Raw genomic sequence first — 27,668 nt, 5'->3', positions numbered from 1 at the left:
ATTAATATTTTGTAAATATTTAATGCTTTTCTCCTGGCTAAATATTTCCTAGGGAAATATTCCAAATGGTTTGTTGAAAATCTATGCATCTATTTATATTATCCAAGCTACAATTGAGTTTAATTTGTATTCTTATAAACTTGTTCTAACTGAACAACCACAAAATATAGCAATAAATCTTAAGTTTGAGGAAAAAAACACCATCATTCCTCTAAAAGAGCTTTAATGTCAAAAAGCAGCACTCACTGTATATCAAGGGGACTCCATCAGCACAATATTTCAAACTTACCAAGACTCGATCATTAATTTTCAGCTCTCTTTCACCTTTCTTTACGGATCCAGCTTCTGAAAGGTTGGAGATCGATTCACTGGCAGTTTTAGTGAGGTTGCTGACCTGAGGAGTAGTGGAAGACTCCTTAGCTACAGGTTGGGAGACTTTATGGGGCACAGCAGAGGGGGAAGGTGCAGCTGAAGAGGAGGACGCCATGCTAGTCATGGAGGTGGAGAGGGGGGACGTGGCTCGGGAAGCAGGAGGAGCCTGCGTGCCATTGGCTTCATCTTCGCTCATCACTTTCCTCGTCAACTTGGAAGGTCTTGTAAAGATGCCTTTTAAAGGTTCACACTGGAAATACCGAACTCCTGCCACTGACCCATCATTCTTGCCAATTGGTTCATCCAATACAATTCCAGCCCACTGGCCTGGTGCAAACTGTGTTTCCCCAAGAAACTGGATGAATCCAGGCTTGTTGCCATTGACCCAAACACGTTCCCCAACTCGAAAGTCATCAACAAACTCTTCATGAGTCTCAGGGGATGGTGTACTTGCTGTTTTATCAATGGATAATGCCTTTTCTACTGGAGCTGGAACTGCAATAGAAAAAAAAAAGAAGAGAATCAGCAGAGATCAAACCTAACATTTAAGCATATATAACCAAGAACCAAAATATACACTACATACACTAATAAAAAACAAAACAGGCTATATTCTGTTTCTGGTATGCTTGTATTTTTTAATTTTTGTTTTGAAAGTTGGGAGAAAATTTTTTTTTCAAAAATTAAGTCTTCATTTTAATTTCTACTTAATTAAATCTTTTATCAGAAATAATAGTAAAGATTACTGTTTACTTGAAGTTAAGATTAGAAAGATACCAAAAACTTCAGAGAAAAGGTTAAATGTAAAATAATAATTATCTAATTTACAACTCCATCTTAGAACATTGCTCTAACTTTATTCTTTCACTTGAGCTAGGTCATGAAAAGTAATCTTTTGCAATGTGTTTCTGGCTCCACTTTTCTTCTCAATTTTATCAACAAGAGTTAGTCAGGACCAGGGCCTCTCTAGTGCCCAATTTGTTAAGCTGTAGGTCACAATCCCATGGGGATCTCAGTACTGAATGTGGGAACACAAAATGATGATTTATTATCAGTAAATGTTTGATGTGTCACATAAAATTTTCTTGGGCAAAAAGGGGTTTGCAAGAGAAAAAGTTTAAAGAAGCTCTATTCAATGGAACCAAAGACCCTCATTCACATATAAAACAATTTGAAAATCATACCAAGAAAAAACAGCTATGGAATAAAAAGTAACAGTTATCCTATTCTTCCACACAGCTCCTTAAAAAGGATATGAAATGACACGTGCATTTTTATACATCACCAACAAAACCCAACAGCAAGAGATACAAAGAGAAATTCCATTCAGAATAACTGTTGATACCATAAAATATTTGGGAATCTATCTACCAAAGGAAAGTCAGGAATTATATGAGCAAAATTATAAAAAAATCTCCACACAAATAAAGTCAGACTTAAATAATTGGAAAAATATTAAGTGCTCTTGGATCGGCCGAGCGAACATAATAAAGATGACAATACTCCCTAAACTAATCTATTTATTTAGTGCTATACCAATCAGACTTCCAAGAAAATATTTTATTGATCTAGAAAAAATAACAACAAAATTCATATGGAACAATAAAAAGTCGAGAATCTCAAGGGAATTAATGAAAAAAAAAATCAAATGAAGGTGGCCTAGCTGTACCTGATCTAAAATTATATTATAAAGCAGCAGTCACCAAAACCATTTGGTATTGGCTAAGAAATAGATTAGTGGATCAGTGGAAAAGGCTAGGTTCACAAGACAGAATAGTCAACTATAGCAATCTAGTGTTTGACAAACCCAAAGCCCCTAACTTCTGGGAAAAGAATTCATTATTTGATAAAAACTGCTGGGATAATTGGAAATTAGTATGGCAGAAATTAGGCATGGACCCACACTTAACACCATAAACCAAGATAAGATCAAAATGGGTCTATGACCTAGGCATAAAGAACGAGATAATAAATAAATTAGAGGAACATAGAATAGTTTATCTCTCAGACTTGTGGAGGAGAAAGAAATTTGTGACCAAAGATGAACTAGAGACCATAACTGATCACAAAATAGAAAATTTTGATTACATCAAATTAAAAAGCCTTTGTACAAATAAAACTAATGCAAACAAGATTAGAAGGGGAAGCAACAAACTGGGAAAACATTTTCACAGTTAAAGGTTCTGATAAAGGCCTCATTTCCAAAATATATAGAGAACTGACTCAAATTTATAAGAAATCAAACCATTCTCCAATTGATAAATGGTCAAAGGATATGAACAGACAATTTTCAGAGGATGAAATTGAAACTATTACCACTCATATGAAAGAGTGTTCCAAATCATTATTGATCAGAGAAATGCAAATTAAGACAACTCTGAGATACCACTACACACCTGTCAGATTGGCTAAGATGACAGGAAAAAATAATGATGAATGTTGGAGGGGATGCGGGAAAACTGGGACACTAATGCATTGTTGGTGGAGTTGTGAACGAATCCAACCATTCTGGAGAGCAATCTGGAATTATGCCCAAAAAATTATCAAATTGTGCATACCTTTTGATCCAGCAGTGTTTCTATTGGGCTTATATCCCAAAGAAATACTAAAGAAGGGAAAGGGACCTGTATGTGCCAAAATGTTTGTAGCAGCCCTGTTTGTAGTGGCTAGAAACTGGAAAATGAATGGATGCCCATCAATTGGAGAATGGCTGGGTAAATTGTGGTATATGAATGTTATGGAATATTATTGTTCTGTAAGAAATGACCAGCAGGATGAATACAGAGAGGACTGGCGAGACTTACATGAACTGATGCTAAGTGAAATGAGCAGAACCAGGAGATCATTATACACTTCGACAACGATATTGTATGAGGACATATTTTGATGAAAGTGGATTTCTTTGACAAAGAGACCTGAGTTTCAATTGATAAATGACGGACAAAAGCAGCTACACCCAAAGAAAGAACACTGGGAAACGAATGTGAACTATCTGCATTTTTGTTTTTCTTCCCGGGTTATTTATACCTTCTGAATCCAATTCTCCCTATGCAACAAGAGAACTGTTCGGTTCTGCAAACATATATTGTATCTAGGATATACTGCAACATATCCAACATATAAAGGACTGCTTGCCATCTAGGGGAGGGGGTGGAGGGAGGGAGGGAAAAAAAAAATCGGAACAGAAACGAGTGTCAATATAAAGTAATTATTAAATAAAAATTAAATTTAAAAAAAAAAAAAGAAAAGAAATGACACGTGCACTTTCCAATGTGGTCACAAAATGCTAGAGTTGGAAGAGACCTCTGAGATCTAATCTAAGGCCTACCTAAGGCTCTCTCTTCTACAATATCTCCAACAAATATTTAATTTTATATCAAGTATTGCCAGATATTAATCTGTTTAAAAAACTGCTGCCAGTCTAAGGGCATGAAAAGCCAGAAACCACAAAGCATTTTTTTTTAAAAAAGCATAACAAAACTACTGATTTGGGTTTTTTTTTAAAAGACTGCTGATACCTTCAAGTCAGTTACTCATTAAACATTTACTATCAGCTGGGGCTTATGCTCAGTGCTAGGGATACAAAAACAAAACCAACAAAAAGAAAGTTCCCACTCTCAAGGAACTTTTTATTTTATGAATGAGTACAATATCTACACTAATTATAGTGAAAGTAAAATTAAATAGGCACTAAGAGCACTAGCAAATTGGAAGGATGAGGTAAGTGGAGACTAGGAAAGCTCCAGGAAGGAGGTAGAATTCCAGCTGAACCTTGAAGGGAGCCAAGAATTCTGAAAAGTAGGAATGAGGAATGATTACACACTGGACAAGAGGAAGAGCTTGTGTAAAGGAACAAAAATGGAAAACAGAGTATCACATTCCAGTTTAGTTATAAAACTATCCGTAAAATGAAGAAAGGTAGATTGTGGAGAGCCTTAAATATTAAGCTAAGTTTATATTTTATCCTATAGTCAAGAAGAAGCCACTGAACATATATAGACCTCAGATTTAGGAAGATTATTTTGGATGTGGAAGATGGATTAGAGAAAAAAAGACCAGATACAGAAAGATCATTTAGGAAGCTCTGATAATAGTCCAAAGAAAAGCTTTAAACTAGTGTAAGAGGAGGGCTCAATCTAAGGTAAACATCAATGTAGAGAAAGAAATAGAGATGTTTTGGAGGCAAAAAAGAGCAACTAACTGAATAATGATATGTTGAGGAAAAGGGAGAAGTCAAGGATACGTTCAAATTATAGACACAACTGGCAGGAAAGATGTTGGTAACAAAAGAAATGGAAAGGGTTAGAGAAAAGACAGGTTTAAGAGGAAAAAAAGGATATCTCTGGGGCATCCAAGAGAAGCTATCCAAAAGACAAAAGAGAAATAGCAATAGTTAAGACATATATATTTAGGGGGTAGCTAGGTGATGCAGTGGATAGAGCACCAGTCCAGAAGTCAGAAAGCCCTGAGTCCAAATCTGGCCTCAGACACTTAACACTTCCTGGCTGTGTGCTGGGGAAGTCACTTAACCCCAATTGCCTCAGCCAAAAAAAAAAAAAAAGATACATATTTAAGAATCATCTATATAGGGATATCTATGGAGGAGCTGAGTGACGTAGTGCTTAGAGTCAGGAAGACCCAAGTTCCAATTCAGCCTCTGATACTAGCTTTATGACTCTAGCCAAGAAATTTAATTAATGTCTGTTTGACTCAGTTTCATCATCTACCTACCAAAGTCATACAAGGATAAAATGAGATGATCTATTTAAAGTGCTTAGTATAGTAATCTGTCACATGGTAGGCACTATATAAGTGATAGAAATTATTATACTGTATTAAATTCAACTAACAAAAAACTTTTTAAGAGGAATAAAGTTTGAAATTATGAGGGAAACAACCAGTTCTGAAAGTCAATGAATTAAAATGTACCTTAAAATAAACTAGAGAAAATAAATCAGGTATTTAAAAAACAATACTACTATCTTTAGGTTATATCATAATATATTTATATTTAAGAAAAATGTAAAAATACCAGCAGCAGGTGTCTTCAAGGCAGTAGATCCAGGCTTACTGATCTTAGTAGGGGCCTTAAGCCCACTTGGTTTTAGCATACTCATCTTCCGTATTATACCAAGATGTTTTCTCCTTTGCTTCTGGTCACTATCTTTTCCCAACCATTGATATAAATATAGGTGCTCCTATGCTGAAGTCAGTCTTTGAGTGAAACCTGCAGAGAGAGAACATACAAACATATTTTTAGCAACTACCATAAGTTAGGGAAAATGCACATTAATTATTATATTCTCAACTTATTTACAAAGCTACCTATTTCCCCAAATAAGGCAAAAGGAGACCATCTTAAGATTAACCCAAGGGCAGGTAGTTGCTTCAGAATTCCAAGGTTGTGACATTTAAAAAGGAGTTTTGTTTTGTTTTTTAATCAAGACATTGTTTGGATTTAAGAAAAATTTTTTGTACAAGGTCACAGACAGTGGGGGAACTCTGGCTGAACTTGAAGATCCTTCAGCCCCGAGGGCACCTGCTAACAATGTCTGGTTCGGTTCCCCATCTCACCTAAGGGCCCTTGGCCTTCCTGGGAAGTCGGGGGCGGTGACAACCTGTGTTGTGAATGAAGCAGACTGATACCAGGTGGCAAACTACATACAATACCAAGTTGTTTATGTGGTCCCACATGCACCATATATACTGGGCGCATGCCCAGTGTTTTTGTTACTTAAGGGTAAGAGGGTATAAAAAGGGGAAAGTCCTTGGAACAAATGGCCTCCAATTTCCCACCATCCTCCAGAGTATCGCCTTATTACTTCTCCACTAGGATGGTATAGTTTAATCACCCTGGTTTGGGGGCTGTAGAAAGCAATGTTGCGTTTTGTCACTCCAACTTGGAAGTGTTAGAAAGAAGGAAATGAAAACTTATGGCCTCTGTAATTTCAACCTGGGCATGATAGGAAAACTTAGTCTCAAAATAATAATGACATCCATAACATATCAACTTTGAAAACTACACAGACAGGACAGACCAGAACACAAACCCAGAAGAGAATATGAAAGGGTCTCCAGTTCAAAAGGCTGTCTTGGAAGAGTTCAAATAGGAGCTTAAAAGAGAGAAGAAGAAATGGGGAAAAGGAGAGCATTACAGGAATTATGAAAGTTTATGGGGGGAGTCAATACACTGGAAAAGGAAGCACAAAAATTGACTTAAGAAAATAACTCCTTAAAAATAAATTTGGTGACATAGAGGGAGGAAGGAATCCACTAAACAAAGCAACTTCATTAAAAGTACAATTGCCCAAATGCAACAGGATAAAAAAAGCTAAACAAAGAAAATAATTCACCAAAAATTAGAATTGGACAAATGGAAGTGAATGCCTCAAAGAGAAATCAATAATCAGTCAAATAAAAGAAAAAAAAATTTAATGGAAAAATAGAAGAAAATGTAAAATATTCCGTTGGAAAAATAACTGACATGGAAAACAGATCCAGGAGAAAGAATCTAAAAATTATCAGACTACTTGAAAGCCATGATGAAAAAAAAAAGTCCAGACAACATCTTTAAAGAAATCAATAAGGAAATGTGCCCTGATATCCTAGAACCAGAGGATAAAATAGTCATTGAAAGAATCCACCAATCACTTCCAGAAAGAGACTCCCAAAGTGAAAATTCAAGAAATATTGTAGATAAATTCCAGAATTATCAGATTAAGGAGAAAATACTACAAGCAGCCAAAAATAAATAAATCAAATATCGAAGAACCACAATCAGGATTACTCAAGACCTAGCAGCTTCCACATTAAAGGATTAGAAGGGCCTGGAATATGATATTCCAGAAGGAAAAGGAACTTGGACAACAACAATCAACTACCAGGTAAAATTTTATCTTTCAGAAGGAAAAATGGACATTCAACGAAATACATGATTTTAAAATATTTCTGATAAGACTAGAGCTGAACAAAAAATCTGATATCCAAATACAAGATGCAAGAAAAACAGTAAAATATAAATGGAAGGAAAAAATGTTTTTTTAAAGATTAAAATGTTTACATCCCTATATAGAAAGAGACTGTGTATAACGTTTGATAACTGTATCTTTGTCAGGGCAATTAAAAGGGTGTAGTTATAAGCTGACTTTAACCTGATGATATAAAAAAGAAATTAGGGTTGGGAAAGGGATTGTACTGAAAGAAAAAAAAAGGATAGGGGAGAGAAAATGGGGTAAAGCACATCACTTATTATAGTTGAGGGAAAGAAGGGAGGAGGATGAGCTTTGCTTGAACATTAACCTCATCAGATCTGGCTCAAAGAGGGAATAATATACATATTTAGTTTGGTATAGGAATTTGTCTCACCCTATAGGATAATAGAAAGGGAAAGAGGGAGACTAATAGAAAGAAGGGCAGAAGTAGAAGGGGAAAGGAATAGGAATGGGGGGCAAAAAAAGGGGGGAGGACAGATTGAGGGAAGGAAGATGGTCATATAAGCAATACACTGGTGAGAAAGGAAAGGGTGAAAGAAGAAAGAAGAGTATAACTTGGGAAAAATAGAATGGAAAGAAAGTTAGTAATCTTGACTGTGAATTGAATGGGATGAACTCTCACATAAAACGGAAAAGTGGATTTAAAGCTAGAATCCTATAATATACTGTTTACAAGAAATACATTTGAAGCAGACACACACACACACAGAGAGTTAAAAAAAAAAAAAAGAAGAAGAAGAAGAAGAAAAGAAAAGAAAAAAGCAAGGGGTACCAATTCTGATTTCAGACCAAGCAAAAGGAAAAATGCATCTAATTAAAAGAGATAAGGAAGGAAACTACATCTTCCTAAAGGATAACACAGGGAATAAAGTAATATATACTAAATGTATATGCACCAAGTGATATAACACCCAAATTTTTAGAAGAAAAATTACATAAGTTGCAGGAAGAAATAGACAGCAAAACTATTCTAGTGGAGGATCTCAACTTCCCTCCATCAGAACACATAAATCTAATGAAAAAATAAACAAAAAAGAAGGAAGGCAAATAGAATTTTAGAAAAGTTACGTATGATAGACCTTTGGAGAAGAAAATTGGGGATAGAAAGGAACATACTTTTTTCTCAGTGGTACATAGCACCTATACAAAAACTGTCATAAAAACCTCACAATAGTAAATGCAGCCTTTTTATAGATCATGATGCAATAAAAATTACATATAATAAAAGATCATGGAAATATAGATCAAAAGTTAATTGGAAACTAAATAATCTAATCCTAAAGAATGAGTGAATCATCAATAATTTCATGCAAAAGAATAACAATGAGACAATGAGAAATTCTTATATCAATAGATGCTTACATGAATAAAATAAAAAGACAATCAATGAATTGGGCATATAACTAAAAAAGTTAGAGAAAGAACAAATTAAAAACTCCTAATTAAATAACAAATTAGAAATTTTGAAAATCAGAGAACAAATTGAATGTAAGAAAACTATTGAACGAAAAAAAACAAAACTAAGAGTTGGTTTCATGAAAAAAAAGATAAAGCTTTGATTAATTTGATTAGGAAAAGAAAAGGAAAAAAACAAATTATCAGTATCAAAAATGAAAAGGGTAAACTTACCAACAATGAAGAGAAAATTAAATAATTAGGAGCTATTTTGCCCAACTATATGAAAATAAATTTAGCAGACCAATGGAATAGGTCTTGTGATGAAGAAAGCCATCTGCATCCAGAGAGAGAAAAGGGGGAACTGAATGTGGACCACAACATAGTATTTTCGTTCTTTTTGTTGGTTGCTTGCATTTTGTTTTCTTAATCATTTTTTTTCCTTTTTGATCCGATTTTTCTTGTGCAGCATGATATTTGTAGAAATATGTATAGAAGAATTATACATGTTTAACATATATTGGATCACTTGCTGACTAGGGGAGGTGATGGGGGAAGGGAGGGAAAGAAAGGTTTGGAATTGAGGGTTTTGTGGGGGTGGATATGTGTTTTGAAAATAAAAAAGCTTTGAGGCAGGTAGGTGGTGCAATGGATAGATAGAGCATCTCGAAGTCAGAAGGACCTGAGTTCAAATCTCGCCTCAGACACTTAAAACTTCCTAGCTGTGTGATCCTGAGCCCGTCACAACCCCAAATGCCTCAGTCAAAAGGGAAAAAAAAGTAAAGAAAATAAAAAGCTTTAAAACAACAAAAATAATAATAAATAGAAAGAAATTAAGCAGAGTGGAACTGGAAAAAGTTACAACTTACATGATGCTTATCGTACCCTTTTTTGACTTACTTCTTATCCTGGCCCCTATCTGTATCTAGTTGTTTCCGATCAAAACAAAACAAAACAAAACCAAAAAAACAGGAATACAGCTCTATTAAGATTTCTTATCTAAGGCTAGAATTCTATAGTCAGAATTTTGAGAGTCATTACTCTGCTCAAATGTACTAATCAACTAAGCCCAAGGTTTCCACACACACATATTTTAGGGGTCAACCTTTATGTTCCATGCATACATAAGTTCCATTGTGAAGGTCTCTGCCTATTGACTTACTAAGCTTTTGGATAATAGAAGTGGTGAGGGGAGCCCTGAAACTCTTTCTTTTTCTGACTCTGGGAATGAGCTATGAGGTAAAGCACTTGAAGTTCCTTGAAGGAGATTCTCTTTGAACCCTGCCCCTGTGAGACCTGCCCAAGGGAACCAATATAAAGTGGTTTATCTTAGTGGGACTAGTTAAAAGTAATTTCATTTAATGGGAGATTTAATTTTCTACTGACCCCTATTGTTGGCTCAAAACCACTCCCAGTAAGTGGGCTCATCTAGGCCTGGGGGCAGTGACAGCAGTCTCAGATTTCCTTATAAAAAATGCCAACTTGGGGCCCAGTCTTTGCAGAGGACGTAATATACCATGCCAAGGAAACCCTCTCTCTCCCAGGAACAGCAGCAAACTTCTGCCTGCTGAAATGATATTCTCCTTTAGCATTACCCTCTCTTAACTCTCATCTGAGACTTTATACTTCTTGATGAGGGGAGCCCCGAAACTCTTTCTCTTTCTCTCTCTTTGACTTTGGGAATGAGCCTCGAGGTAGATCATTGGAGAAACTACTTCAAGGAGAAAGTCTCCTGAATCCTGCCTCTGTAGGGGACCCAGCCCAAGGGAAACATTCTAACAGCTTCATTCTATTATCCTGAGAGACAGACATCACCCTCATGGATAACACTCACTACTGATTAAGATTCCCATTGAATTAAAGAGCAAATCTAGAGACATTCATTCAATTCTTAGATTTCAGCTCAAACTCTACCCACCTACCAGCCCACATCAAGAGCAAACATCAGCATGTAGCCAAGGCTTCTATTATAAAAAGAACCAATTTAAACCCAGTCCTTGCAGAGGACCTAACATATCATGCTATGCCAAAGAAACCTCTGCCCACTGAAATAATATTCTCTTTCAGCATTACCCTCTCTTTACTCTCTCACCTAAGACTTTATATCTCTCTCTCAGGACCTTGCCACTAAGGATTCAGTCTTTCTATTCATGCATAGTAAAGGCTTACTTTATACCAATAATAAACTTCTTTTTACCAATTCAGCTTTTCGTGTTCGAAAATTCTTTTACAAAGGACCTCTGCAGCACCAGAAGGGGGGTTCCAACAACTCCCTACCTTGCTAAGGAGTCTGGGGGAGCCAAACCTCTTCATTTGGTTCCCTAAACCCCGAACCTTCCACTAACTTCATCATTTGCTTGACCCTGACCCTGACCACCAGGAAATCTAATCTCATCAGAAGAACCAATCCTATAAAATAAGACTACAACTTCAGCATTATCAATGCACATTCCTCTAGCTTCTGATCAGATTGCACAGATTTAGCATTTCTAAAAGGTGGACACTTGACAAGATTTAAACAAAGAGAATAAAATATCAATGATTTTTGGTTCTCAAATTTATTTTCTACTTAGCATTATTATTGAAAAACAACAAATCAAAATTATTTAAATTAAGAAGCTATAGATCAAGAAATACCTTTGCATAACATTTTAAGGTAGCAATGTCACATGTAAACAAAACAATTTTAAGAAGTATAGGAGAAAAAAATTTTTTTTTTAATTCTTGGAAATTAATTTTCTTAGAATGGTCTTCTATTTAAGAGCCACCATCAAGCTTTGCATCCAGTAACCTTATTCTTCAGAATCAAATCCACCTAGAGAACAAAAATTTGTCACTACTCAAAGTATTGACAAGAATGTGCCACAGTCTCTGAATAAATTTACAAAAAAGGTATTCAAGAAAATTTAAGGTCATGGCAGCATTACTGGAATGAACATGTAATTTCCCAAGGTAACATTTATCAAGATGCATTCTTTCTTCCCCTCCTTCAGTTTTTAATAAGACTGTCACAAAATATTATTTGTAATAAGAGATGTCTCTCTGGGTGGGGGAAGGGGAGGAACAAAGAGAAATCCTGATATTAAAAAAAGGTCAATAAAAATTTATTTAAAAAAAAGGAAAATCTAACACATTACTTTTTCATTCCATTTTCTATACAGCACCAACATTCCATTCTAAGCCTTCTATGCCAAAGTGCATTTTTTAAACTAGGAACAACTGTAAGATGTTGAGGGAACATACAACTTTTTCTATCTACTTGCATGCCAAGTGCAAGGATACAAACAGAAAAGTAAGAGTCTGCTCCCAAGAAGCCTCCCAATTGTAGAGAGAACACAGTAAGAAAGTTTCAGCTACAAGTCAAATGTAAGGGTTTCATGGTCCTTAGGGCACAGGGGCAAAGATAGGAATGCCTCTATTAACAGGTGTCCTACTGTCTTTATATCTGGAAAGTAACTATCATTTCTCAGAAACCAAATAAAATCACTCAATAAAATATTTAACTTCTCAAAAGTAAAAGAGGAATTTTTCTTACTAAGAGTAGGTCTCTGATCCAGGACTGAGTTTCTGAAGTAGGAGAGCACAAGTTAGAATGGATAATGATTTTACACTAAGACAAACCTCAACCTACAGCATGGCTGAATAATCCCTTTTCTTTTTGTTACAAAAGATTTACATTTCCTCTTGAGAACAGGAAGTTTAATTGCTAAACATCAAACATGGTGATAAATGTCCTTGTAAAAAAATCAAGCTTGAAAAAAACAGGCAAGACATCTGAATTAGATTTAATGTTTTGGGGCTGAGCTTCAACTGGGATTTGATCAGTTACTGAAGAAGAGAAGATAAATGACATTTTCTACACAGTGCTTATTCTCTTAATTACTTTATAGACCCGTGAGGTTTTTTGCATTTCCTAGATGATGTTCTTAGCTGTAGTCATAGTTAGAGAAAGGGAAGAGGGCATTCTATCTTGAGCCAAGCAAACAATTTTAAATAAATGGTAATTTATAAATCAGGTATTTTGGATTTAAGCTCCAGGATCTAGAAAATTTGTTCCACTGATATAACCAGTTCTAATCTTTGGTTGTCATAATAATGAGAACCTTATTGCTGATATGCTGCTGTTACATTTAAACATACCTATGATCTTACTGACATGGGTCAGTCCCTCTGACAATGTAGATCACAATCCACCCACACCTGTCCACAGACTCTTGCAAATCTTACAAAGGGGACTCATCTAAAGCACTAGATGCCTTCTAATTTTCTTAGCATGTGCAATCCACATTTCAGACAAATATTAGAATTCTTTACACGTTGATAGTGAATTGAAGGGACACAGGAGCAGAATTAATGATTAGGGCTGCTATATACTCAAAAGCCTAAATGACACTAACATTTCTGGTGATTTACTATTAAAATCAAAATGAATTTTTGCATTCTCCGAGAAGTCATTTAAAAACAAGCACTTCCTTAGTAAACTATGTTCCTTCTAATGTTATTCTAAGAATAAGGCGGGTCTGACCTCAAACAATTATTGTACTATCTATGGAGGCTGCAGAAAGATCAACTGAGTCTGGTGATGGGAGAAGACCAGGTACCTCATGTTGTCCCCAGAACTGAGGCAGGCCTTGCCTCAGGGGTACATCTTGCCAGAAGCCTGGGCAACCCTGGTAGCTTCCTTGGCTGGCTGTGAGATCATGACCGTGAAGTCACAGAACAGAATTCCCAAGTGGATCTGTTTCCAAGCTACACGCTCTGTACGCCAGGAGAGAAAGCTGTACTCCCAGACCTGAAACTGTGCCCGAGCTCCTAAGAGCTGACTCCTCTGAAGGTACCATCAATCTAGAGCAATTATTCAACTTAGAGCTCTCTCTGTTGCCCTCTCTTTAGTCTCTCCCCAAAACTTAGAAAACATGATGAAATTCAAAACCTAAGGCTATAAAAGGAAAAGAGAAATATGTCATCTTTGTCTTCAGGGACTGTAATTTCTGAATTTCAAAACCCTAACATTGCAGATATTCCTTCACTCTTCTATTTACAATTTGGGTTTATGTTTATTGAGCAAATAGTATATTATGAAAAAGTCACAAATAGCAATGTAAGATTTCATCACAGCTCTGAGGAATTATCTCTTTCCTAAAAAATGAGGTTTTTTTTTCCTAATAGATTGTCAGGTTTGCAAGTCAGCAAAGGATGAAAACGATTCTACTATTAGTTCTAAGTGTTCTTAAAGTCGCAATAAATGCTCTAATCAAGACAATGATCAATACAATTCCAAAGGACCCAAGCTGAAAAAAGCTGTCTATCTACAGAAAGAGAACTGATGAATTTTGAATGCAGACTGCAGCATGCATTTTTAAAAACTTTCCTTATTTTTTTTTGTGTTTTCTTTTGCAACATGGTTCATATAGAAATGTTTGGCATGACCTCACACATATAATCAAACTCAAAAGTGCTTGTCTTCTCAAGGAAAAGAGAGGAATGAAAAAGAGAGAAAATCTGGAACCCAAAATTCTTAAAAAAAAAAAAAAAATGTTAGAAATGTTTTATGTATAACTGGGAAATAGTTAATGAAATATTTTTTTTTAAATCAAAGTGAAGCCTACATTTAAGATGGTGGTACTCAACTCTCAGTACATAGCAGAACAGTCAAGCCAGTAACTTGAAGGCAAAAGAATCAGTTTCACTTAGGTCTCTGTAATATTTAGCCTAAATTGCTAAGGAAATGAATTTAAAAGATAAATACTTTATGAAGCAGAACAGCTTCACACTGAGAAAGTAGCTTTTTATTTTTCAAAATACATGCAAGGATAGTTTTCAACATTCATCCTTACAAAACCTTGTGCTCCAAATTTTTCTCCTCCCTCCCCACAGCAAGTAACACAATATAGGTTAAACATATGCAATTCTTCTAAACATATTTTCACATTTATTATGCTGCACAAGAAAAATCTGATCAAAAAGGGAAAAAATGAGAAAGAAAAAAAATCAAGCAAACAACAAAAAAGCTAAAAATACTATGTTGTGATCCACATCCAGTCCTCAATTTGAGTGCAGATGGCTTTCTTCATCACAAGTCTATTGGAACTGCCCCACTACCTCACTGTTGAAGAGAGCCACATTCATCAAAACTGATCATTGCATAATATTGTTACTATATACAATGATTTCCTGGTTCTGCTAATTTCACTTAGCATCAGTTCCTGTCCATCTTTCCAGGCTTTTCTGAAATCATCCTGCTGGTCATTTCTTACAGAACAATAATTTTCCATAACGTTCATATACCATAACATTCATTATTCAGCCATTCTCCAATTGATGGGCATCCACTCAGTTTCCAGTTTCTTTCCACTACAAAAAGGGCTACCAAAACATGCACGTGTGCATCCCTTTTCCTCCTTTATGATCTCTTTGGGATACAGACCCAGTAATGGCACTGCTGGATCAAAGGGTAGACACTATACATCTTTGGGCATAGGTCCAAATTGCTTTCCAGAATGGTTGGATCAGTTCACAATTCCACCACCAATACATTAATGTCCCAGTTTTCTCACATCCACTCCAACATTTGTCACTTTCTTTTCCTGTCATCTTAACCAATCTGAAAGGTGTATAATGTACCTCAGAGTTGCCCAAGGGGCCTTTTTTTTTTTTAATCAAAGGAAAAAACAAATGGACATATGGTAAAATATGGTTTAAAAAAACTAATTTTTAAAACATCTTGAAAAATATTTTGGCTAAATCCAAAGCTCCTCAACAAAATTACAGTAAGAATTGGGAGTTGTTATAATGAAAAGGAAAAGAAACACTCGTTTTATTTTTCATAGCTGATTTACTTTTTGGGATTTCAGTCCCCTTGAGGAAACTTGTCATTGGTTAAAAAACAAAATCTCTTAACAGCTATTTAGAATTTCAAACAAGCCCAGCAAATCAAAAGTCAGAGAGGTCCACAAGCAATTGTATGAAGAGGCAACCTTTATGGTTCTCACTTCTCCAAGAGTTGACTTTGCTCTCAGTACAGACAAGATCTAAACTTGATAAGATCAGATTCTCTAACAAGCTCAGTGTCTTCTGGCATGAACACACTTGGCATTATATTGCCATCCTGTTCACTTGTCACCTTAGACAAATCACTGAACCACATTCATTTGTACCTTAGTGTTACTATAATATTCTCAGTCTGCAAAATGGGGGTGCTACTTTGTTTTCTAAACATAAAAAGGAGACAATGAGAGCTATATCCTTTAAAGTCTATCTGCACTGAATTCAATCTGCCTGGAAATAGTTTTTGTTGCCATTTTGCCACCAACAAAAAAGCAGTCATCTCTTTAAAAGAGTCCTGAACTAGGAAGGAATGACAAATCTGGACTCTTATTTTAACTCTTATTTTTCTTAATATAACTAGCTGAGTAACCTTGAAAAAAAATCATTATCCTTTTAGGAGTGTTTATTCATCTGTGCAATTAAGAAGCAAAACTAGATTACATAATTTCTAAAATTTCTTGAAGTTCTGAAATTGTATGATTCTTTGAACATTATTCAATTTTCAGAGCAGGCTATAGGATCTCCCTAAAATACAGAGGATTCTCAGTCTGAGATCTAAGAATATTTTTAAAATACATATATTTTGATAACTATTTCAATATCAATGTTTCTTTTGAAATCCTGCTTTATTTAATGAATTTAAAAGCATTATTCTGAAGAGTCTATAGCTTTCACCAGACTACCAAAGGTTTCTGACAAAAAAAAAAAAAAAATTAAGAAGTCCTGCCCTAGAATGACAAAAGAAATCTAATCTAATGGAGATGCCTGAAAAAGTATCTTTACACAGTGAAATAATGATTCAATTATTATAATATCCTTTTTCTTGGTATACATTCATTCACATTTAATCCTCTTTCCTGAAGTCACAAGTTACAGAACTATCTGCTATATGATTTTTTTTTCCCTCAAATACAAAAGGCTTCTACCTAAGCATGATCTTGTTTGCTCCAGACTCTAAAACTCCTCTCACCCATAAGCCACCAAAAACCTATACAACATGATTCATATTCTAACTGATTAGTATTTCTAAAGGTGGGTTTAAGAATATCTATATTATTGGGGTACTTCCTTTCAAATTTCACACCCATATTTTCAAGTGAAGCTGTATAAGTTAAAAAGTTTTCCCCTCAAAATCTGGAAGACAAAACATCAAAGTTCATCCTCCAACTTACATGAACTGATGCTAAGTGAAATGAGCAGAACCAAGAGATCATTATACACTTCAACAACGATATTGTATGAGGATATATTCTGATGGAAGTGGATCTCTTTGACAAAGAGACCTAATTCAGTTTCAATTGATAAATGATGGACAGAAGCAGCTACATCCAAAGAAAGAACACGGGGAAATGAATGTGAACTATTTGCATTTTTGTTTTTTCTTCCTGGGTTATTTTTACCTTCTGAGTCCAATTCTCCCTGTGCAACAAGAGAACTGTTCGGTTCTGCAAACATATATTGTATCTAGGATATACTGCAACATATCTAACATATGTAGGACTGCTTGCCATCTAGGGGAGGGGGTGGAGGGAGGAAGGAGAAAAATCGGAACAGAAGCAAGTGCAAGGGATAATGTTGTAAAAAAAAATCACCCTGGCATGGATTCTGTCAATATAAAGTTATTATAAAATAAAATAAAATATATAATTAAAATTTTTTAAAAAAAAAGTTCATCCTCTAGCATATATGGTGACCTTGAGCAAGTTATTTAACTTCACAGTGCTTCTCATACAAAGGAAAAGGGAGTTTCCTTATAGGAAACCAATGAAATCACAATTCTGGCATAAACAAAAATCACAACGCTAAATTAATTTGAGAATTGGAAAGGACCTCATTGTCCATCTTAGTCCAATTCAAATACAAAAGGAATCCCTACAGTGAGATATCAACAAATTGTCATCCAGCCTCTGCTGGAGGGCCTCCAAGCAATGTTCCTCTGATGGCAATTCATTCTACTTTTGTATAGTTCTAATTGGTAAGATGTTTTTCCTGACATCAAGTCTCAACTTCCACCTCTGCGCCTGACTCTGCCATCAAGCCAAAGGGATAACTTTAATTTCTCTTTCATATGACAGCCTTTTATACATCTGAACATAGTATTATGTTCCGAGTTCTTAATTCCTTTGATTAATTGCCTTGAGACATACTTGTAATATTCTCTCTAAAATGTAATATTTTCTGTTGAGGTTTTCTTGGAGTCTCTGGAGGTAGCCTTCATTTCAGTTCAGTAGTCGCTACAAGAGTATAGCCAGGTGGTAAAGTCTAAATCCTTTATTATCTCCTTCAAAGTCTTGTGTCCTCTTGGCCTATCTCTCTCCTTGGTTCGGAAAGCTTGAGTTCCGCCTGCCTTCTCTGGCTTCTAAATCTCCCTGAGATTGACAAGCTAGAGACTGCAATCGGGCAGAAGGTGACAAAGGACAAGCTGCAAGAGCTCTTGGAACCAAGGAGGGAGATAGGCCTCCAAGAAAGCTAACCGGGCTATTTTGGAAGAGACAATAAAAGACTGTACCTTAATCCCTGGCTGCATTTGAGGTGATTATTGATCTGAACTGAAACTAAGGATGCCTCCAGAAACCTCCCTGAGAAACCTGCTCACAGAGAACCATCATATATTTGAGAAAAAGAACACTACATTCTGGAGACTTTCTTTTTTTTTTTTTTTAATTTTTATTTAATAATTACTTTATATTGACAGAATCCATGCCAGGGTAATTTTTTTTTTTTTTTACAACATTATCCTTTGCACTCGTTTCTGTTCTGGAGACTTTCAAGGGTTTGTGCTTCAGCCTCTAGCCACAACAAAGGTGGAAGATGGAATGAATCTGTTTCAGCCTCTAATGTACTTGTCCTTTTTGGCCCTGAGAGCTTGTCCTTTATATGCTCCACTGAGTATACATCAATCATTATACCATTAGGAAACCATTATTTGTTGTAGGATTAAATCAGTGCTAAACTAGATTTAACTACTGTCTCCTCAATTCCAATTAGTGCCTTGTTTCAAGTTCTGGCTCATAACATCTCCTTGTAGGATTAAATCAATCATACTGAGCCATGCTGAAGTAGATAACTATTGTTATCCACATTGTCTCTTCCAAAATCTCTATCAATTCCACTGACTTAGTCCGTTGTTTCAATCCTTTGTTTCAAGTTCAGAGTTCTGGCCCATAACACATACTCAAGGCCTTTCATAATTTTAGCTGCCTTTCTAAGCATAGTGTCCAGGTTATCAATATCCTTTTTTAAACTACGGCACCCAAACTCCACTTTCTAAAACACAGAATTATAATCCTCAACTCCACCTCTAAGACTACTCCTCAATTATACCTTTAAGCCATAAAATTAGCATATCAGTTACATGAAACAACAGATCTTTCTTTTTCCTATAAATTTATCTTCTTGCTCCAGGTTCTTTGCTAAATTCTTTTGGAACTTAGCCAGTTTTAATTGGCATTAAAATTACAATAAATCTTGTCCCTTGCCTTGGAAAAATAAACTACAGCACTCAGAACCAGATGAAATCCTCTAAATATGGTCTGATAAGGACCCAGTCCAGTGGGACTATCACCTCACTATTCCTGGCAGCTATTCCTCTCTTAATGTGGTCCAAGACTGCTGAAGCTTTTTTGGCCATCCCTACACCACATTGCTTATTCATATTGGCTTGGCAGCCTAGTAAAACCTCAATTTCTCTTCCCCACAGTAATTGCTATCTAACCATTCTAATCATTAAATAGATTTAATCAATGCTAGATCACATACATGTAATCAAATATTATTGTTCCATAAGAAATGGTGAACAGGCTGATTTCAGAAAAGCCTAGAAAGACTTATATGAACTGATGCTGAGTGAAATGAGCAGAACCAAGAGAACATTGTAGGCAATAAGATTATGTGAGGATCAATTCTGATGGACAAGGTTCTTCTCAACAATAGGTGATGGAGAGAGTCATCTGCATCCAGATAAAGTTCCACAGGTACTGAGGGTAGACCACACCACAGTATTTTCACCTTTTTTTATAATTGTTGTTTATTTACTTGTTTTCTTTTTCATTTTTTCTCTTTTTGATCTGATTTTTATTGTACAGAATGATAAATGTAGAAATACATTTAGAAGAATTGTACATGTTTAACCTGCATCAGATTACTTGCTGTCTAAGGGAGTGGCGAAGGAAGGAACAAGGAAAAAAGTAGAATACAAGATTTTGCAAGGCTGAATGCTGAAAAATATCTTTGCATGTATTTTGAAAAACAAAAAGCTATTATTATTTTTAAAAACTGATTGAAAATACTAATTCACATAAAGATAAAAATAATACCCACAAATTTAAAAGCTTATTTAATTCTAATCTTTGCTTCATTTTTATGTAAGCAGTTCTTATGAATAATTGTCATTTTTATATATATGACACGTGATATATATTTTTATATTTTCTTCCTGAATACCCTAAAGCTGGGCCATCCATAATCAGACTCCCTGAAGAATTCCCAACAGCTCTTAGGCTTGCTCAATGACAAATAGGCCTATTTAAAAGTAATCCTCTTTGCCAAAGAAATTGAACTCAATCCAGATGGCAGTTTCATAACTACTTTTAATTTTCCCAATTATCAGTTATCAATTCATCTAATTCCTTCAAAATGTACCTCTTCCATGCAAAGGAATTCCAACATTAAAAACTAAACAACTAACAAATGATGTGGGCCCAAATGATGAGAATCTGATGTGCCAAGTGCCAAGATAGGAAAAAATTAAATAGGCCCTCCTCTTAGGAGTTTATATTTTTTGAAAATATAGCTACACATAAGTAAATTCAAGATAACATAGAGAGGAGAGACACTACAGAGGCATCTGGGGAAGATGAGAAAAGGGAAAGGAAGTAAGCATTTATATAGCACCTATTGGGTATTAATTGGGTATTAATATGACTGGTGTAGCATATAAAGCACCAGGCCCAGAATTAGAAAGGCCCATGTTCAAATCCAGCCTCAGATACTTCCTAATTGTGTGATCCTGGGCAAGTCTCATAATCCTATTTGTCTCTGTTTCCCTATTTGTAAAATTAGCTGGAGAACGAAATGCCAAACCACCCTAGTATCTTTTACCAAGAAAACACAAAATGGGGTCATGAAGAGTCAGATACAACTGAAGTAACTGAACAATATCACTGTATGTAGGCTAAGCACTTTACAAATATTATTTCATTTGATTCTGTCAAATTCGCAAAAAAAAAAAAAAAAAAAAAAAAGTAATACAGAACATGTAAAATAGACAATTCTGTACAAATAAACATAGCATTTCAAAATATAACCAAGAAACTGAAAGTTTTAGAGGAATATAACATGGCAGAACCTCAATTACTAAGACAGCAAGTACTGTTTTATAAAAGTAGCATTATGCTACTTCTATAAAAAAATAAAAATATTATGCTATACTAGGAAACTAGTATAGAGTATAAGAATGGTATAACAGCATCAGAATAACAAAGAAATATGGATTCGGCAGAAAAAAGAAAAGTTAGGTATGAAATCAGATGTTATTTTATTTATTAATCCACAAAGTTTAATAAGCTCAGAACCTTAGTAAATCAACTTTCTAATTAAGTTACAGCTTACTTATTGATAACATTTACTGTGACATTTAAAAACTATTTAAAAATTTTAAGTCAGAAGAAAAATGTCTAATTTGTTATTATAGAGAATTTAAGGTAAGTCATCTATTAATAAATGATATTTATTTGCATATATAATGAACTAACCATATGATATATAACTTAAATAATCATATATAATAATTTAATAATGTAATTTGAGAAATATTAATTTGAATTTAAGATAAGTCTTTGTATTAAACTATTATTAGTATAATTGTATATAGTTCATAATATTAAGAATATGATAATAAGCATGTGTTATAGAATACTCTATCTAGTAACTGATTTTACACATTTAAAAGTGACAATAGTCAAATGGTATCCCAAAAAATGCCAGGTCTGAATACTTCTCAATGAAGCAACTGTTAAGGAAAGAAAATATAGTGCAGTTTTCCTAAGTACTTAATAAATGTCAAGTGCTACTATTTGTGGTGAAGATTTCAAGGAAATGGTTTTGCTGCTTCTCAGAAATCTGTCCCTGGAACAGAAAAACAATGAGTGTGATGCTTATAAACACTTTTCTGAACAGTCCACACTTCCAAAATTAAAATCACCAGAAATATGAATTGAATATTATTTAGAAAAAGGTAAGGCAATGGCAGGAAACTATTTTGACTTCTAAATGTTTTCCTTCCCTCCCATACTCCCCCCCCAACCACTGAGAAGGGAAGTAAGTAATATATAAATTAAACATGTGAAATCATGTAAAACAGTTTTCCATATTAGCCATATTTCGAGAAGAGAATAAGATAGGAAGAAAATTATATTTCAATTTACACTCAAGAGTTCACTTCTCTCTCCCTGGAGATAGTTTTCTTTCTTGGATTACTGTTTTGATCAAAATAGCCAAGACTCACAAATGATCATCATTATAACATTGCTATTAGTATGCACAATGATCTCACTTCACTTTGCATCAATTCATATACATCTTTCCAAGTTTTCCTGAGACCACTTGTCAATTCTTTTTTTCTCTGTCACTTCTTGTAGCACAATTGTATTCCATCATAATTAATATGCCACAACTTGTTCTGGCATTCCCCAATTAATATTCATTCCTTTAATTTCCAATTTTTTACCACCACAAAAACATCTACCATAAATATTTTGATCCTTTTCCTTTTTAAAAAAAAATTTCTTTGTGATATAAACCAAGTGGCAGCATTCAAAGGGTATACACAAACTCTACAACTCTTTGGCTATAGTTTCAGATTAAACTCCCCAGTTCACTAATTCACAATGAAAAGGGTTTTTTTACTTCAACTTGGTTTTTTCTTCATTTTTTCTTATAGTATTTGTTATTTCTGATAGGTATGAGGTAGTACTGTAGAATTAATTTTCAATTGTCTTATCAATAGTAACTTGGAACATTTCTTCATATGACTATATATAAATTTGAAAATTCTGTTTTATTCTGTTGATCATATATCAATTGAGGAATGGCCTTTATTTTTATAAATTTTACTTAGTTCTATACTCAGAAATTAGATCTTTATCAGAGAAATTTATGGTAAAAAAAATTTAGTACTATTTCCTTATCTATGTATGGTACCTTTTAGTATAATAGTTTCCCTTATTATTTCTTTTAAATGAGTCTAATTTTGCCTTTGCTTTGAGATCATGGTTGCTACCCTCCCCCTTTTTACTTCAGCTAAAGGATGTTAGATTCTGCTCCAATCCTTTTATTTAACTTTGTGCTGACAGGAATTTAAATCAAAAATCACATTCAACAAAGAACAAGTGTTTAACATAAAAAACAGAGTTCAGTGGATAAAAATTCCAAATAGTAATATTACTTGATGAAGTACAGACTCTAGCATTCAAAATAGACCCTATTAAGACTATAGTCATGAAACTTTCAGATTTAATTTTCACTTTAGTCTAAATTACAAAAATAATTAGAATAAATTTTAAAAGTTCAGACACCCCAAATCAGTCTACTATCCCAGACAGAAGTACATAATATGTAAGAAATTTAAGATCTCTACAACTTAACTTGAGGTAATTTCACCTTTAGATCTGTTTCCTTTTAGGTAACAGGAATAACATTTGCCCTACCTAGTACTTTACAGGGTATATAGAAGGTTAAATGAAATAATGTAGAAAATACTTAAAACCTGACAGGATGATAAAGGATTGGTACTGACTTACCATACAAAATATCCTTCTTTTTACTGACCTACAAAAACCATTAACATTTTTAAAGGAAAAAGTTTTTTACTTAATAGACTCAGTTCATCAAGTCTGAATAAACATCAAATTGGATCCCTGACAAGGATAAAGTACAAAGGACATATACTAAGTCAATAGACTTGCCAATATTTGTTCTAAAAGGAAAAATATGAAATGAGGAGTTAAATATTAAGGAAATGACAAAAACTAAGTGCTAGAAAAATTATTTCCTTGATTAAAATAGTGATAAATTCTAAACAACAAAACTCAGTAGTACTAACATAGCCTTAGCTGACCAGTCAATTTCTAACAGCCGATCAAAATATAATCTGCTTATACAACAGATCTTCACTAATCATTATTTACAATTTCTGCTCCTCACTCTGCCCTCCAACACCGTACCAACCCCCCTTGCCCCTCTTTTCCCTCTCTTGGTGAATCACTTCAGCTCCAACTGTCTCTCCTACGGAGGAGGCCTGGCTTTTACATTCTTGAAGACCTTGTCCTTCCAAACCCCATTCTTGCTCTCCTTCTTTCCCTTCTTCTCATGACCAGCTGAACAAAAATGAAGAAAAGCATGACGCTGTGTTCCCTGGGTCCACGAGAAGTTTATATTATCTAATCTTAAGGAGCCCCCAATGGAGCAAGGGGAATTCCTTTACAACTCCCTGATTCATCCCACTCACTACAGATGCTTTTCTACAAGGCGTTTTCACTCCCCAGAGTTCCCTTTTTACTCCTATACTCTCAGGTCAGAACTTTGCCTCCTATTTTATTGAAAAAATTAAGCTCATTTGTCAATAGCTCACTATTCCCGCGCCGCCCCCCCCCATTCTCTTATCTCTCTAATGCCTTCTGCACAACTTCCTCTTTTGTTCATAATTCATATAAAGAAATAGCCTTTCTCCTTGCCCAGAGATCCCTTTTTATCAGCTTGTCCCTTCTCTCATCCTTACTTTCTCATTAATATTCAATCATTCCCAGTCTAAAGACTCCTTTCCTACTATCCCCACACCTTTCCATGTCTCCCCAGTCTCAAAAATCCCTTACTTCCTCTATCCATCCTCACTGGTTATTGTAAGCTGAACAGAAAACTTGATCTTCAAAACATGACTCAAGAGAAGTATAAAAAGATAAATGGCTAAGGGGAAAAAACAGTTTCTTAAAGGTTAAAATATTTACACCCCTATATTGTCAGGGCAGTTAAAAGGGGTATATAAATAGACATAGGGTGGAAGTATAAACTGACTTTAATGTAATGATATAAAAAACAAATTAAAGGTGGAAAAAGGATTATATTGGGAGAAGAAAGGCAAAGTAAAATGAGGTATTTTTTTTTCCTTAAAGGTATTTTATTTTTCCAAATACATGCAAAGATAATTTTGAATATTCATCTTTACAAAACCTTGTATTGCCATTGTTGGTGGAATTGTGAACACATCCAGCCATTCTAGAGAGCAATTTGGAACTATGCTCAAAAAGTTATCAAACTGTGCATACCCTTTGATCCAGCAGTGCTTCCACTGGGCTTATACCCCAAAGAGATACTAAAGAAGGGAAAGGAACCTGTATGTGCCAAAATGTTTGTGGTAGCCCTGTTTGTAGTGGCTAGAAACTGGAAAATGAATGGATGCCCATCAATTGGAGAATGGTTGAGTAAATTGTGGTATATGAACGCTATGGAATATTATTGTTCTGTAAAGAATGACCAGCAGGATGAATACAGAGAGGACTGGCGAGACTTACATGAACTGATGCTAAGTGAAATGAGCAGAACCAGGAGATCATTATATACCTCAACAATGATACTGTTTGAGGATGTATTCTGATGGAAGTGGATCTCTTCGATAAAGAGAGCTAATTCAGTTTCAATTGATCAAGGATGGACAGAAGCAGCTACACCCAAAGAAAGAACAATGGGAAATGAATATAAACTGCATTTTTGTTTTTCTTCTTGGGTTATTTATACCTTCTGAATCCAATTCTCCCTGTGCAACAAAAAAACTGTTCAGTTCTGCACACATATATTGTAACTAGGATATACTGTAACCTATTCAACATGTAAAGTTCTGCTTGCTATCTGGGGAAGGGGGTGGAGGGAAGAAGGGGAAAAATCAGAACAGAAGTGAGGGCAAGGGATAACGCTGTAAAAAATTACCCTGGCATGGCTTCTGTCAATAAAAAGTTATTTTAAAAAAAAAAAAAAAAAAAACCTTGTATTACAAATTTTTATGCCTCTCTTCCTCTCTCCCTCCTCCTCCAAGACAGCAATCAATCACGATAGAGGTTAAATATGTACAATTCTTCTATAGAGAGTTCCATAATCGTCATGCTGAACAATAATAAATCACATCAAAATGGAAAAAAAATACGAGAAAGGAAAAAGAAACAAGCAAACAACAAAAAAGATGAAAATATTATGCTTTGATCTACTTTCAGTCTTTATAGTCCTCTCTCTGGATGCAGTTGACTCTCTGCATCACAAATCTATTGAAATTACCTCAAACTATCTCATTGTTGAAAGAACCTTGTCCATCAGAGTTGATCATCACACAGTGTTGCTGTTTCTATGTACAATGTTATATTGGTTCTGCTCACTTCACTCAGCATCAATTCACGTAAGTTTTTCCAGACCTTTCTAAAATCAACTTGTCCATTATTTTTTATAAAATAATAATATTCCATTACTTTCACATACCAAACTTACCAAAGTCAAGTCATTCCCCATTTGATGACCAACTACTCATTTTCCAATTCTTTGCTACCACAAAAAAAGCTGTTACATTTTTGTACATGTGGTCCTTTTCTCTTTTTTATGATCTCTCTGGGATACAGAGCCAGCAGAGACACTGCTGGATCCAAGGTATACACATGCACAGTTTGATGGTTCTTTGAGCACAATTCCAAATTGCTCCCCAGAATAGCTGGATCAAAAGGAGGCAAATCATATCACATGAAGAGACACAAAAGACATTACAGTAGAGGGAAAGAAGGGAGGGAAGATGAGCATTGTCTAAACTTTAATCTCAACAGATTTGGCTCAAAGATTTACCTAATCTGATAGAGAAATTTGTCTCTATAGGAAAGGGAAAGGAAAGAAGGAATAGGTGCTTTAATCTGCACTGAGTCCATCCAGTGCTCTATTTGGAAGTAGATAATATGCTTTATATGAGTCCTTAGGAACTGTGATTGGTCATTGTATTTAATGAGATTTGATATAGGGAAACCAAATGAGGAGGAATCCCCTAGGGTTCCTAGTGGTCAGGGAGTTAAATGATGAGGTTAATATCAGGTTAGGGTTCAGGGAACCAAATGAAGAGGTTTGGCTCCCCCAAATCCCTTGGGATTTGGCACATGGGTAGAGAGTTTGGGGAACTCCCCCTTCTGGTGGTGCAGAGGTCCTTAAGGAATTTATGAACCCAAAAAGCTAGACTGACAAAAAACTTTTTTTTTTATAATAACTTTTTATTGACAGAACCCATGCCAAGGTAATTTTTTTACAACATTATCCCTTGCACTCGCTTCTGTTTCGATTTTTCCCCTCCCTCCCTCCACCCCCTCCCCTAGATGGCAAGCAGTCCTATATATGTTAAATATATTGCAGTATATCTAGATACAATATATGTGTGCAGAACCGAACAGTTCTCTTGTTGCACAGGGAGAATTGGATTCAGAAGGTATAAATAACCCATGAAGAAAAACAAAAATGCAAGCAGTTTATATTCATTTCCCAGTGTTCTTTCTTTGGGTGTAGCTGCTTCTGTCCATCCTTGATCAATTGAAACTGAATTAGCTCTCTTTATCAAAGAGATCCACTTCCATCAGAATACATCCTCAAACAGTATCATTGTTGAGGTATATAATGATCTCCTGGTTCTGCTCTTTTCACTTAGCATCAGTTCATGTAAGTCTTGCCAGTCCTCTCTGTATTCATCCTGCTGGTCATTTCTTACAGAACAATAATATTCCATAACATTCATATACTACAATTTACCCAACCATTCTCCAATTGATGGGCATCCATTCATTTTCCAGCTTCTAG

General features: G+C 35.0%; 1 protein-coding gene across 6 annotated transcripts in view; it reads right to left on the bottom strand.

The window, feature by feature from the left end:
* Positions 1-27,668, bottom strand: part of CLIP1 (CAP-Gly domain containing linker protein 1) — a 159,202-nt gene that overhangs the window by 114,506 nt on the left and 17,028 nt on the right. For all 6 annotated transcript variants that reach the window (XM_051972720.1, XM_051972715.1, XM_051972716.1 and 3 more), the window contains exons 2-3: positions 5,405-5,599; positions 290-867 (exon numbers count right to left, since the gene is read on the bottom strand). In XM_051972720.1, the coding sequence (XP_051828680.1) occupies positions 290-867; positions 5,405-5,489 (663 nt within the window). In that variant the 5' untranslated portion in view covers positions 5,490-5,599. The remainder of the gene's footprint in view (positions 1-289; positions 868-5,404; positions 5,600-27,668) is intronic.

Source organism: Antechinus flavipes, chromosome 1 (genome assembly GCF_016432865.1).
Source record: "Antechinus flavipes isolate AdamAnt ecotype Samford, QLD, Australia chromosome 1, AdamAnt_v2, whole genome shotgun sequence".
Lineage (NCBI taxonomy): Eukaryota > Metazoa > Chordata > Mammalia > Dasyuromorphia > Dasyuridae > Antechinus > Antechinus flavipes.
This window is presented reverse-complemented; position numbering and strand designations above follow the sequence as displayed.